General features: G+C 44.3%; 1 protein-coding gene across 6 annotated transcripts in view; it reads right to left on the minus strand.

Moving 5' to 3' along the window:
- Window positions 1-7400: 7400 nt before the first annotated feature.
- Window positions 7401-13851, minus strand: part of LOC135921011 (uncharacterized) — a 58858-nt gene continuing 52407 nt past the window's right edge. For 2 of the 6 annotated variants that reach the window (XM_065455311.1, XM_065455302.1), the window contains exons 11-12: window positions 11430-11546; window positions 7401-7963 (exon numbers count right to left, since the gene is read on the minus strand). In XM_065455311.1, the coding sequence (XP_065311383.1) occupies window positions 7679-7963; window positions 11430-11546 (402 nt within the window). In that variant the 3' untranslated portion in view covers window positions 7401-7678. The remainder of the gene's footprint in view (window positions 7964-11429; window positions 11547-13851) is intronic. The other 4 variants (XM_065455319.1, XM_065455343.1, XM_065455335.1 and 1 more) reach the window with 4 other exon arrangements.

Consider the following 13851-nt stretch of genomic DNA (forward strand, 5'->3'; position numbering starts at 1 on the left):
CTTCTTCACCTAATTTCATTGTCATTAAGTTACCATTCCCTTAATTCATTCAGTATTCACAATTAATTACATTACTAATTACAAGTACAACTAACTAGTAAGTACAATTACCAGTACATCTGCAGGCTTGGAGCCTGCAGATGTACGCCTGACACTGGTGAAAGATGGCGAGAGTGAGTGTGGCCATGCTAATCCAGGTACAACCAAATTAGGAAGGCCAACTAAGCTTGAAAAAAGACACTCCCTCACCAGAACAGTAGTTGGTTTCCCTGGTGCAGCATACGGCAACAACCCGCCTGATATCAAGATATGACTAATCACCCTCACTCCCCAGCAGTTGCTGAGCTGCTGACCAAGGTGGCGGGCAGACCTGTAACGCAGCAGAGGCTGCTAAAAATCTGAGGGATTGGAAAGGGCGCCTGTGGAAACTGACAGTTGCAACGTTTTACGCCAGACCCCTCTCGAGTGAGGCTAGCCTAAAAGGACTCTTTGAGGAACTATCAGACATTGGTACATCATCGGCCTTAGTGAGATTGGAAGAACTGGTGAGGCTTATATATTGCTGAAAAGTGGACATGTCCTCTGCTATAGAGTTCTCCTTGATAAGAAGCAATACGGGATAGGATTCCTGATCCATAAGGATATAGCGGGCCACATTGACGACTTCTACAGTATTACTGAGAGGGTAGCTGTAGTCGTAATCAAACTTAATAAAATGTGTAAAGACAGTTCCAGCCGACCCTGCAACATCCAGGTACGAGGATGATGAAGTACATCAGTGTTATGAAGACAGTGAATTACCGTTGAGAAAAGTGCAAACTCAGTATACTGTAGTTGTGGGCGACATCAATGCAAAAGTGGGGAAAAAGCAACCTGATGAACAAGCAATTGGTAACTACGGCGTCGATTCTAGGAACGCAGGAGGATAGATGCTGGTAGAATTTGCAGAAAGTAATAAGCTTCGAATAATGAACACCTTTATCAGGAAGCGTAGCAAAAGAAAGTGGAGCTGCAAAAGCCTCAACGGTGAAACACGAAATGAAATTGACTTAATACTTTCTGCCGATCCCAGCACAGTGCAGGATGTAGAAGTGATAGGTAGGGTAAAGTGCAGTGATCATACGTAAGTGAGGGCTAGGATTCGCCCCAATTTGAAGAGAGAAAGAATAAATTTGGTCAAGAAGAAACAGGTCAACCTAGAAGCAGTAAAAGTAAGAGCAGACAAATTAAGGCTGGTATATGCAAACCAATATGCAGACTTAGAACAGAGATATTATGATGACATAGAGCAAATGAATGAAACCGTAACTATGCTGGCTTCAGAGGCAGCAGTTAAAGCGGGAGGCATGGTACCAAGTACAACCGGTAGGCAAACTCTCTCTAGTAAGAAAGGAGCTAAAAAAATGACAAAGAATGAAAATGTCAAACTGAAGAAATAAGACAGAATTCGCGGGACTGTCAAAACTAATCAAGAAGCCGAAAATAATTGATATTCGAAATTATAACGTAAGAACAACTGAAGCCGTAAAAAAGGAGGCTGTCTGAAATCAATGAGAACGAAAGTTGGCATAGGACAAACCATTACGAATGCACTGAAAGATAAGCAGGTTAATATCATCAGCTATCTCGAAGGAATAATAAAAGCACCGGAACAATTCTATACTGACTTGCAGGGTACCCAGAAGAATCAGGAGTACTCCATTCAAAAGAAGAAAGAACAGGATAAAGAAACTATTCCCATAACTAGACATGAGGTCAGAAGGGCCTTGGAAGACATGAAACGGGGAAACGCGGCAGGAGAATATGAAATAACAGTCGATTTAATCAAAGATGGAGGAAACATAATGCTAGAAAAACTGGCGGTACTCTGTACAATGTTTCTATAGAGTGCAAGGGTCCCAGAAAACTGGCAGAATGCGAAGATTACACTAATCCAGAAAAAAGGAAGTCGTTAAATACCTGAAAAATAATACACCCATTAGCTTATTTACAGTATTATATAACATATTTACCAAAACAATCTCCAATAGAATAAAGGCAGCACTGGACTTTACTCAACCAAGGGAACAGGCTGGCTTCAGGAAGGGATACTCTACAATGGATCACATCCATGTGATTAATCAGGTTATCCAGAAATCCTCAGAGTACAATAAGCCTCTTTATATGGCTTTCATAGATTGCGAAAAACATTTGATTCAGTAGAGATACCAGATACCAGGTGTACAAACAACTTACGTAAATACAACGGAAAATATATGCAGAGATTCCACAGCTACCTTAATTGTACACAAGTAGGAAGATACCTATAAAAAAGGGGGTCAGACAAGGAGGGACAATCTCTCCAATGCTATTCCTTGCGTGCTTGGAAGAAGTATTCAAACTATTAAACTAGGAAGGTTTAGTAATAGGGACCGACGGCGAATACCTCCGCAACCTTCGGTTTGCCGATGACACCGTTCTATTAAGAAACAGGGCCGACGAGTTACAACAAATGATTGAGGACCTTAACAAGGAGAGTGTAAGAGTGGGGTTGAGGATTGATATGCGTAAGACAAAGGTACTGATGAACAACCGGTCAAGGGAACTAGAGTTCAGGATCGCAAGTCAGCCTCTAGAGTCTGTGAAGGAGTACGTTTACCAAGGTCAACAAATCGCAGGGAACCCTGATCATGAGAACGACATTCACAAAGAATAAAAATGGGTTGGATCGCACATGGCCGACACCTTGAGCTCCTGACTGGGGGCTTACCATTATCATTGAAAAGAAAAGTATACAATCATTACATTTTACTGGTGCTAACATATGTGGTAAAGACTTGGAGACTGACAAAGAAGGTGAAGAACGAGTTAAGGACCACGCAAAGATTGATGGAACGAAGAATGCTAGGTATAACTCTAAGAGACAGAAAGAGAGCGGTTTGCATCAAGGAGCAAACGGGTATACACGACATTTCATTGACATCAAGAGAAAGAAATGGCGCTGGGCAGGTGATGTAATGCGCAGATTAGATAATGGTTTGACCGTTAGGGTGACAGAATGGGCGCCAAGAGAGAAGAAGTGCAGTAGAAGACGGCAGAAGATTAGGTGGTGCGACGAAATTAGGAAATTTGTAGGTGGTAGTTGGGGTCGGTTGGCACAGGGCAAGGGTAATTGGAGATAGCAGGGAGAACCCTTCGTCCTGCAGTAGACATAAAATAGACTTATGCTGCTGCTGCTGCTGATGATGATGATGCATTTCCCATATGTTGTCTTTGGTGTATGTTTGTTGGCTGCTGATGATGACTACTAAAAATCGGGCACTTCGATTAGCGCCATTTCTACTCGTTCGCATATTCTCGGTGATTAACGCTGCTACGTTTGAGACGCCTAAACGACGTCTTCATTGATAGAAAGGAACAATGCAAATAAAATGTTTAATTGCATTCATGACTTCTTATCTTTTATGGTTCCACGTAAGTACTTAGCCTGGCGGAGCAAAGTTTACTTTCCTTTGATACTGACTTATGCTTCTACAGGTCAGGCATGGACTGCTTATCAAAGGAAAACTATTTGGTTCATGGACCTAGGTCTGCACTTTGGTGACCACCATGTTAGAGTTACCAACGCTGTGCTACCAAGCCAGTGATATCCCATCATTCTTCGCATTTTGAACTGGTCAAGCCAGTGATAGTAATTATTTATTCTCCAGACGCTATGCGCGAATGTTGGACCAATGTGATCGATAACGTGTGCAAACTGGGCGTCCGCTTGTCTTGGTCCGGTACCCAAACAAGGCGTTCGTTTCCTTAGCGGGTGACGTCTTAGAATTGTCGCAATCTCGACGTAATTTGCTAGCGGAGCGGTGTAACAATTCCAAAAGGAAAGAAATTGCCGCAGAAACCATCTTATTATGATTGTCGGCGGGAATGCCATAGCATTGAATCAATATAACGACACAAATATTGCCGCCGTCAAAACGAGGTATGTAGTATGCATGTGCTGCCACCGGACGCCACCTCCATGCTTCTCTAAGAACACTCGGCGACATCTAGCGCCGCCACAGCGAAGCCTGCGCGTGGCCAGCGAAATGCATGGCGCCCGAGATTCGCGCCATGTAGCACCGGGTTCCTCTATGCACTTCTTTGTGGACTCGCTGCGCCATCTAGCGGCACTGCCGCGAAGTCCCGGCGGGGCTTCCGAGATGAGAAGCATGGTGTGCCAGCCCCGGTGAACGCAGAGAATGTTTCGAGCTTTATGCACTCTCAATGGCTCATACTAAGTAATGGAACTTGCCGAAAGGTTCATTGAAGAGTGGCGCGAATGTAATGCGTACATGGTGCAGCTCGCTAAAGCTAAACATTTCTTGAGACTGCTGTGTTTCGCGTATGAGAACAAAGTTAATGTGCCTGCTAGAGTTTCAGGGTATTCTGAAACTCTTCTCGAGTTGTGTTGGTGTCTTCAACTGCAAATATTATACGTGTGCTGGAATTCTTGAAACTGCATCCAGTGAACACTTACCAATTTACGCATTCATCACGTCAAACACAACTGAACGAAAAAGATTTGGCTCAAGTTATTACAGCAAGATCACTACCGACAAAATCAAGCCTTTTAAAAAGGTAGTTGCTGAAGCTCATTAGAGGCAAATTCACGAAATCACTGACGCTTCACTTCCGTGTGAAATATTTATTGTAAAACAGACAGTCTATAAGTTTGATTGTCCACCTGTATTGAAAAAGATGGACAAAAAAGCGAGAAACCATGGGTCACTTTTAGCCTCCCCTTTAAAAAGAATGAAACATACAGATGAACTACTCAACACCTTTATCAAAACAAAACCGATGGCGCACGTGATTCAATTTGAGCAGATAAGGAATAAGGTATTATTTTATATAAATCGGGAACGCATAAACTACTGGGAAAATAAGTTTACAAGCATTATGAATGATCAGAAAGCAGTTTGGAGTACTGTGAACGATGTTTTGGCAAGAGTGAATGCAAGTACTATTTCTGAAGTTTTAACAGAGGCTTAATTTCCCTCCAGGAACATTGGTCGCTGATATGTTCAACGACTATTTTCTAAGGTCGGAGGCATTTTCTGAGATCAGTATCGATAATCTCTATATATTGTACATCAGAAGTCGTATTAAGAAATGCATTTTTATGGCTCGCACAGATGAATCGGAGGCGAATTTAGTCATGATGTGCGCACGGAATAGTTGTTCTGCTAGTGATGGTGGTATAAAAGCAGGCCATTATAAGCAGTTTCACAGTGTATTAGCCTACCATTTTCACACACATGCAACTTTATTTTCATCACTGAAATATTTCCCGATAAGCTCATTATAGCCAGAGTGTCAGTGATCTACAAGGGTGGAGTCTAAAAGGACGTAGACACCAAATGCCAATTTCTGTGTTGCCCATATATTCCAAAATTATAGATCTTGCCCCGCAAAAAGTAATTTGAAACTGCTTGAAATAAACGTTGCAAACGCAACTTTCATTCGGCGCTCCTCTGTCGATGAAATCGAAGAAATGCAATTTATTTATTATTTATTTATTTATTCATTTATTTTATATTGAACAATCTTGTAATAAAGCACCATTTCGGATTGCAGAAAAGTCAATGTACCGAGAAGAGTTTGCTAATATAAAGCCAAATTAATTGATAACATCGGTAGAAAATTCAAAGAACTGGAATTTTTCTCGATGTTCAGAAAGCCTTTGATGCCATCAAGCGCGAAATTCTCTTGGAGATGGTAAACGAATAAGGAATATAAGAAAACAAATAAGGAATAAGGAATAATATGTGTTTGCCTCAAGTTAATGAGTAGTTATGTCACATATTGAGATCACAGCACTAGCATGCAGCACATGATATCAAAAACGGGTAAAATAATGTACGGTGTCCCACAGGGATCTAAAAAAGCCCCGTTTTTTTCTTGTTGTATATAAATGATACGGTATGTATACCACTAACACCAAACATCATTACATAAGCTGATGGCGCCAGCCTGTTTTTGTGGTAATAATTCAAGTAATGTAGAAAAACAAGATAATAAATTGTTTGATCATTGTCAGTATATGGCTAAAACAAATTTGAGTTAAACACAAATAAGACACGATATGTTGTTTTTGACAAAGAAGAAAGCGTGTAGTCCGCGAAATTCAAGTTATATTTCGACGGGTTTTCATTGAACGAGCTGCATATCAAAGTTCGGTTTTAACTTCCATGAAACATCTAAACTGGACATTCTAAGTCAACAAGCTTCGTATAGATACGGCACGCTTTGTAAGTGTAATGAAACAAATCAGGAGTTTATTGCCGCTTTAGGTAGCAAAGCAGCACTAATATGTGTTATGCTTGTCAGGAATCTATTTGTTATTTGGGGAACAGCCGCTCAAATAAAGTGCTCATGCATTCCAAAAGATAATCGTAGGAATAAATGAAGGCGTTCCACACCGAACGCATTCCGCCCAAATCCTTCACAAGCACCACAGTTTAACGTTTGAAAATATTTTTACAAAAATTGGGGACAAATATTTACGACCAAATTACCTCAAACAAGGATGTATTACGCGAAACCTACTTTTGGAAACACATACCGATAGATTCAGATTCACTACCAGTACACTGTGACAATCAGGTCAAATCACGGCAGTCAAAAACTTGCACACCTGGTTCATAAGCTAATGAGTACTCATCATGTTCATCATGAGCAGCATGACAGAAGAATGCCGCTCAATAGCGCTTTTTGGCAGGTGATCCACGTTTATCTACTTATGCTTCAGTGGTGAAGTTTGGTTATTGTGGGAAAATGAAGTTTGGTTTTTGGGGATTTTGTCTTTCCAGATGGATGTTATTTCCACAGGTGCGATGCGCGAAGGCACGCTCAAGTGCTGCAATGTTATGCATTGATTTAACTTTATAGCCTGCTTTTTGATTGTTGCACATTTGAAATGTGTATGACCTCATAGCTCGAATCAAGCGTTTCTAGTTTTATTTTTTTACGAGCTGTTCGTAAAATTATGTTTGTAAGTTTTTTATTCATAATTGTAAAAGTACGTACTTTTATTACCATTTTAATAAATATGTGGTAGCCTATGGTGATAATAAAATTTCAATAATAATGTATTAAATAAAATTTGACCGTAACATAACAATATACATTACTAAGCAAAACGCCCACTGAAACATTCCTCGTAATGCTTGTTCCTTTTTTTATTTTTCCTGGATTGCCCTTGCTTTATTTTCTTTTGGGTTTCCTCTTGCTTACAATTCTGAGAGCTTCGTACTGTCATTTTCACCAATTTTATGGCAATGTCTTTTAGCGCATTCTCGCATTTCTTCTTTACCTATTCAACAACGGAAATTCAATTCATTTCACATGTGCGAAAAGAAAAATACACAAGGCGGTGATCGCAACGAAATGACTGGCGTATTCTATCACACAATAGAGTTTTACACAAGGACTCTCTTATTGACTAAGGTAACGGCATGAAAGGAACGTATTCTGAAAAAAAACGAAAAAAACGTACAGTAAACATGTCGCTGAAATAGCATAGGGTAGTTAGATTATATAAGGAAGAGGTATATACACGCAAAAACAATGTGCAGTTTTCGCCAATAATCGTAGTCGACGATCAGGCATCAGTTCATTTCCCAAGGCCACGCTTCACAGCCACTGTAAACACATGCTAGGATACACTTTCGCAGTCCTTCTTGTTGGTGTATTTCTCCATGAAGCCGTTCAGCTTGCGGAGCAGCTTCAGCCTCTTGTATTGGCCCGTGTATTTGGTCTCATTGCACGGGTCTGATGACGCGTCGGCGTCAATGTCGTACACGGCGATGCCGAAGTGTAATTGTTTTGCTCTTTCCTTGTAGGCACACATCTGCGACAGGATGTAGAGTGCACAGACCTTGAAGCACATCATAGGGAAAGTGTAAGTCACTTCCTCGTTAGGCAAGCATCCAGGGCCTTTCTGGAAAAGGTAATTGACATTCTGCCTAAGCAGCCACGCTGTTGATAGCAGATCGCGTAATGTGTCCTCCTCTTATTTCCATTTAGAGATTTAGATGCGAGCTCACGCGAACAGCTCTTTACGGCAGGCTTGTTTGATAGTCATTGCTCTGATAATCAATGATAATCAATGTGTTTCATCGTTCACGCTCTTTTGCATTTCCGTCTACCTAAATACTCTGAAGAAATGGCTACGTTCTCGCGATCATGTGGTAAGCGCTGTTATAAAGAATAGAAGTATTTTAGGGCATCCGGTATTCCGGCAAGCGCTGACGGATTGCCGGTTGAGCGGGGGCGCAAACGTCAGCTTCCAGACTGGTCGCGCCAGCTGGCGTTCAAAGCTCAACCACACAAACAGAGATGTAATTACTACATTCTGCTTTGCTGCTCGTGTAAATTTTGGAGAGGGGCGTAATCATACTCACAATTACGCCGCTGCCGAAAATTTGCACCAGGAGGAAGCAGGATATACTGGATTACTGCAATTTTTGCTCTGTGCTTGTCTGGTTGAACTTTACACCACCAGGCGGCTGCACCGCTCCGGCCGCTCACGTTCACGCCTTCACATCTCCGGCAATCCACCCAAACCGCTCCCGTTTGCCGGAATCGCGGACACGCTAAATGTCTCTATTTGGTGGTCTTATCATCCAAGTTCAAGATAAAACGTTTGTTGCAAGGAAAATCTATATTTTCTTATTCGTAAAGCATCTGTTCTCTTAGTATTAAGACATACGACTGCGATATTTGCAGTAAACAGTTTCTTTTTTGCAGTTTCTTTTACCACCCTCACGGGAAAGCGTTCTTGTTCGCAATGATATTCGTGTCAAGATGTCAGATTAGGTACATCTGATATCTTTGTTGCAATATATTAAATAAATTATCTCACAGATTAAGGTTTTGGTCGCATGTCGGTACAAGGAATTTTCCCATAACGGCATGGTACAACAATGGCTTCCCAACTTGTATGGCAAAAAACTGTGGGAAGAACCTATCGTAGACGACTGTCGAAGTCGGCGACAGCATTTTTCGCGTGAGCCTTCCTTCTTTTTCCGCTCCATTCCAGTCATTCACGGCAAACCGATACTCGTAATTTCATTAGGCAAGTCAAGTATAAGTAATCGATATCCAGGGTTTTACGTGGCAAAACAGTAATCTCGTCACGTTGCCATTGTTGGGGATTACGCAATGATTTTGAGCATCTTGAGTTCTTTAAAGAGAAGGAGGAGATTTTAATGAAGAGAGAGGAGGAGAGGCCGGCTTGGACAGCGTGCTTCTAGCCTACTACTCCTCACCGGGTTGAGGGAAAGTGCAAGTGACAGATAAGGGAGACAATATACACAGACAATATACACTTTGTCCAATACGTGGATGCGCGCTATGCAGACCCACTGCATGCAGGAATAATCGTGCCCCGTAAAAACATTCCCGCGCAAGCACATTTCGCACGCTCTCCACATCCCGTGACAAACACAATCGTCTAAGACTCTCTGGCATAGAAAGTTAATAAGTGATTTTATGGAGCGTTGGACATGGGTTCTTCAATCAAGGTGCACCAAACACAGGGCGCCCGACAGCTTTTGCATTGCGCCCCTATAGTAACGCAGCGTGGTTGGCAACGTAACGCCATTGCCAGTAAGCAGCCCGGTGGGTGGTTAGATAAGCACCTTTCGGTATGCGCGCACTATCGTATACTACATTAAAGAAATTTCGATTCAGTAGGCGTGGCTTTCCCCGAGTTATGGAACTCGATAACAGTGTTCACACGATGAAATCAGAAATCCCTCTACCAAGTGCGTGACATCGGTTGACGCACACAGTGCGCTTGGCGACGGACGTTTTTACTCAGGTTTGCCAGGGCGTCGCTCGCATGCGTGAGTTGACAGACGGATATATAGGGAATCTCGCTTCTCGGAGTCTGCCTTTTCCATATAGGCGATACTGTCACGGAGGAGGAGGCGCGTTGCTCCGTATGTCTCTAGGTGACCTGCACTACGCGGCCGCAGGTTAATACTCCTAAATAAGATACTCTTTCCTGATGCTTCGTGTCGTGGCGGTCACAGCACTGCACTCCTTAATTTATAAGTCCGTGGTCCAAATCGCATGCTAGACAGTTTTCTTTCGTTCTCAGATTTTTTTTTCAAATGTTCACTATTATAATATTTTCCCGTTTGACTTCCCCAGTAGTTGTTTTCCATGTATACTTCCCCACCAGACTTGACAAGGTGATTTCCTGCCAAAGGGAGCAAAGCACGGAAAGGGGTAGGTGTGGAGGCGAGGTTAGGTAAATACTGCTTTAGCGGCCGCCAACCAGTAAATAATGACACATGGTTGCTGCGATTTTCGGCCATTTAAATTGCGCTTGTTGTGTTCTTGCTCATGACTGGATAGCGCCAGCCCAGGACGTGTCCATGCGGCACAACAACGTGGCACTGCAAGGCAGAGCGCCTAACACGCACTGCGAAGCGGCAGAGTGGACGCCACTTGCGCCACAATGGCACGGGCCAACCACTGACGACAAAAAAACGTTCGCTCGCCATTGCAGACACCGTAACTATCTCTGTGATCCAGTTTGGAAGTGTAAGCGGCACAAGAAAGCGATGCGCACTGTCCTCCGTAGTACCTAGACTAGCCCACATAAGAAGCATGAGTCCCGTGTGAAAAGCCCCCGAATTTCTCACTCGCAGGTCGCGATGAGCACGACGCTCGGCCTTATATGAAAAAGATGTTCTCGTTGCCGATCAGACACGAAACTGACGCGTTTCGCTGGCGTTAAGATGAGCGCGGTATGCCATCTGCAACGCAATACACTCTGCTTTGGCAAGGATAGAAAAAAATAAAACAAAAGAAAATCTGTGAGCTCATTTACTCTCTTTGGCGAATATGCCCATACGACACGCCACTTAACACTGGACAACAAAAATTCACCGACGATTACCGTACGCCTTAATGCAAAATTTGAGCGCTACTGTATACGTGTTTTCATTTCGCAACCTAATGGCTGGCGCGAACAATCCATCTCGCTCAGGACGTTGCAAACGGAGCCAGGTGTAGCGTGACTGCTTCGCTAATCTGGAGATCACGAGAGCCAGCGCGTGGGTCACTCGTGGGCGCGATTCACAGCAGCCGCCGCCGCCGACCAACTTCCTCACCGACACGCGCTAAGCTGGCGCCATCTCGTAGCCTTCGTCACCGCACTACGCTTTTCTTCTGCCGCTTTCGGCATACCCTCCTCCGCTCTCCGTTTCATCGTTCCACTGCGTCCTCCTCTCCACTTCTCCCCTTGCGTCTTTCATTTCCCGCAGCGCTGCTCGTTCGCTCGCTCATCATTCGCTGCCCTACTGCGATCGCTTACGCCGAGGCTTGCCGCGGGAACGGGCGCCGAAGAGCTGCTGCTCCTGAAACAAAGACTCTTGTGAGGTTTGACTCACCTTAGCCCTCAGTGCCTCTTCCGTGTCAAACGTAAAGACCCGAGTACTGTCGTTGAAAAACGCTGACTCATAGTTTTTATTATAGAAGTATTTGCCTCTAAGTTTGTGAACGCAGACCTTTGTTGCAGGGAAGAAAGAAACGAAATGCCAGCATAAGACTTAAGGTGACGAAGATCTTTGGCGGACGAACGAAATTGGTTCAGTCACGTCTACATGCAGGCGCTCGTTTACTCGGTTTAGATTAACTGTAGGAGCATATGATTCATTTTTGCTCTAATGAGTCCTCCAGTGTGATAAGGAGTGTGCGTTTACATAGAATAAAGAACGTATGGCGATGAAGACAGGTGCGTAGCTCACAATTTCTTGTTGAACTCAAACAATATTTAGACAACTCCGGGTACGCCGGCCGCAGATCCGGGTACGCCGGCCGCGGAGCACCGGTTTGTGGTTGCCTCCGTATGAACAGCTATTCAAAAGCAAGTTTCACACTGCGTGCACGCTGACCACCTCCTGACGCTCACGGAGAAGCTCTTGAAGAAACCGCAGCTTTGTCGAGAGATGCGTCAACTCGTATATTGCATTCCTCGAGGATGGCGTACTACTGGGGTACTATTTGGCGCAGAGGTGAACATGTTAGCAATGAAAGAGCAGGCACGCAAGCCCCCGATCTTTGAGACCCTCAGCATTTCCTAACTCCACAGCAGAGCGCCTGCTCGTAGTCATCGAGACAATCAAACATCCGGTCGAGGCGCGCCGCCGCATGGTCGATGCCACAGCCAGCCAGGCACCTCAATAATGCTTCGGAAAACTTTGATTGCCACAGTAAGTGGGACCTGCGTAATTCTTGGTGAAGTCTTGTCTACCAACTATGCAAATGCATTTTTTTCTGTTGTAGGGTTTGGCGTGGTTAGAGAAAACTGAAATTGCGTCAAAGTGGAATAATGTCAACTATTTTGTGGAACAGGAGTTTCTTGCACATTTAGATAAACTTCCTTGCAATGCTTTTTCGAGGGTAATCTCGCGCGGCATTCACTAAGTGACGGTGGGCGCAGAGCCGCCATTGTATGCAGTAGTGCCGTTATGAGAATGCTAGCACGTGTTTTTTGCAAGGCGTTCTCTAAAATGTGTGTTGACCTAAATCACGGTCATGGTTGCACAGGTACAGCTTACTTGCAGCAAAATGTGCGAAAGGAAAATTTGGCTACTACTTGTTGCAAATTTTTACAAGTTCGCTCGCATATAATGGATGCGCGAGTGTAAGTGAAATGCGAAAACGGATGACTCAAACTGTCACACAGCGAGAACAGGGCCCCTGTGGTCGGTCTTCCAAGTTTAGGTGCGTGCCGGTACAGCAAAATTTTATAAACTTCCATATCCTAAACAAGTACCCATGGTCAATGAAAAAATGTTTGGGCATAATAAGAATAATATTTGCTGCAGTACCACTCTGATGCTGAATTTCGACGTTAATGCGATTAGCAGAGAAGCAATGTAGCGACGCACAGTATTGCCATCGCAGAGCCGTGTCATTAGTAGGCGTGTATGCAGCTCCTCTGTCGCGTTTCGCTCTGGAGAGAACACACCACCTGGCGCCGCCGCCACGAAGTCCGCGCGAGGCGCTTGTGCAAGCACACATTCAGACAAGATCACTTGATTATATATGATGTGGGTGCAATTGTGCCCAGCACCGGAGAAACGTTAAATGCTTTTTTTATGCGAAGCATATTATTAGAGCTCAACCCAGCTCCTCAGGCGCGGCCGTGTCGCCTTCAATACCACGTGACACCATGACGTCACGACAGAGGAGAAACAGGGCTCCAACTCGCGCCGTCGCTCGCGGCGTCGCGGCGGTATATAAGCAGCTGCGCTTGCCTCTGCTAGACACTCACGAGGTGAGATGCCTCCTGGAGTCAGAGCTGCTCGTTGGAATGAGAAGCGAAGGTTGCGGCGTGCTACAGAGACTGTTTCTAGGTGGCTTTGCTACGGCGCAGCGACTACGCGCCCCGCATCGGACGCGGTGAGCGTCGAGCAACGCAGCGTTCGGCGCGATAACGAAATGTGCGCCTGAGCAAGCGCCGCACGCCTGAGCCGACGCCGACGACACCGGCTTTTCTGCGACACGAGCACCTTAACGCTGTCGCGTTAAAATAAAGGCTAGTATGTTTCGCATCCTGGGCTTAACCTTAGCTAAGCCACAGCCAGTTTTTTTTTCCATTCCAAAGTGGTACATACTGGGTGGCTCAGACCCAGTGTTTCATACCCAGTGACCCAACTCGGTGTCAGAGAGATTCATTGGTGCACAGCTGCTAACGACGACCAACCTTGACATTACTAGCAGCCCAACATCCGGTGCGCACCACAAAGCTTCGCAATTTATAATGCTGAGCATTATATGGCCAGTCACTTGAAAAATTGCTTGTTA

This window comes from Dermacentor albipictus, chromosome 8, assembly GCF_038994185.2.
Source record: "Dermacentor albipictus isolate Rhodes 1998 colony chromosome 8, USDA_Dalb.pri_finalv2, whole genome shotgun sequence".
NCBI classification, from domain to species: Eukaryota; Metazoa; Arthropoda; class Arachnida; order Ixodida; family Ixodidae; genus Dermacentor; species Dermacentor albipictus.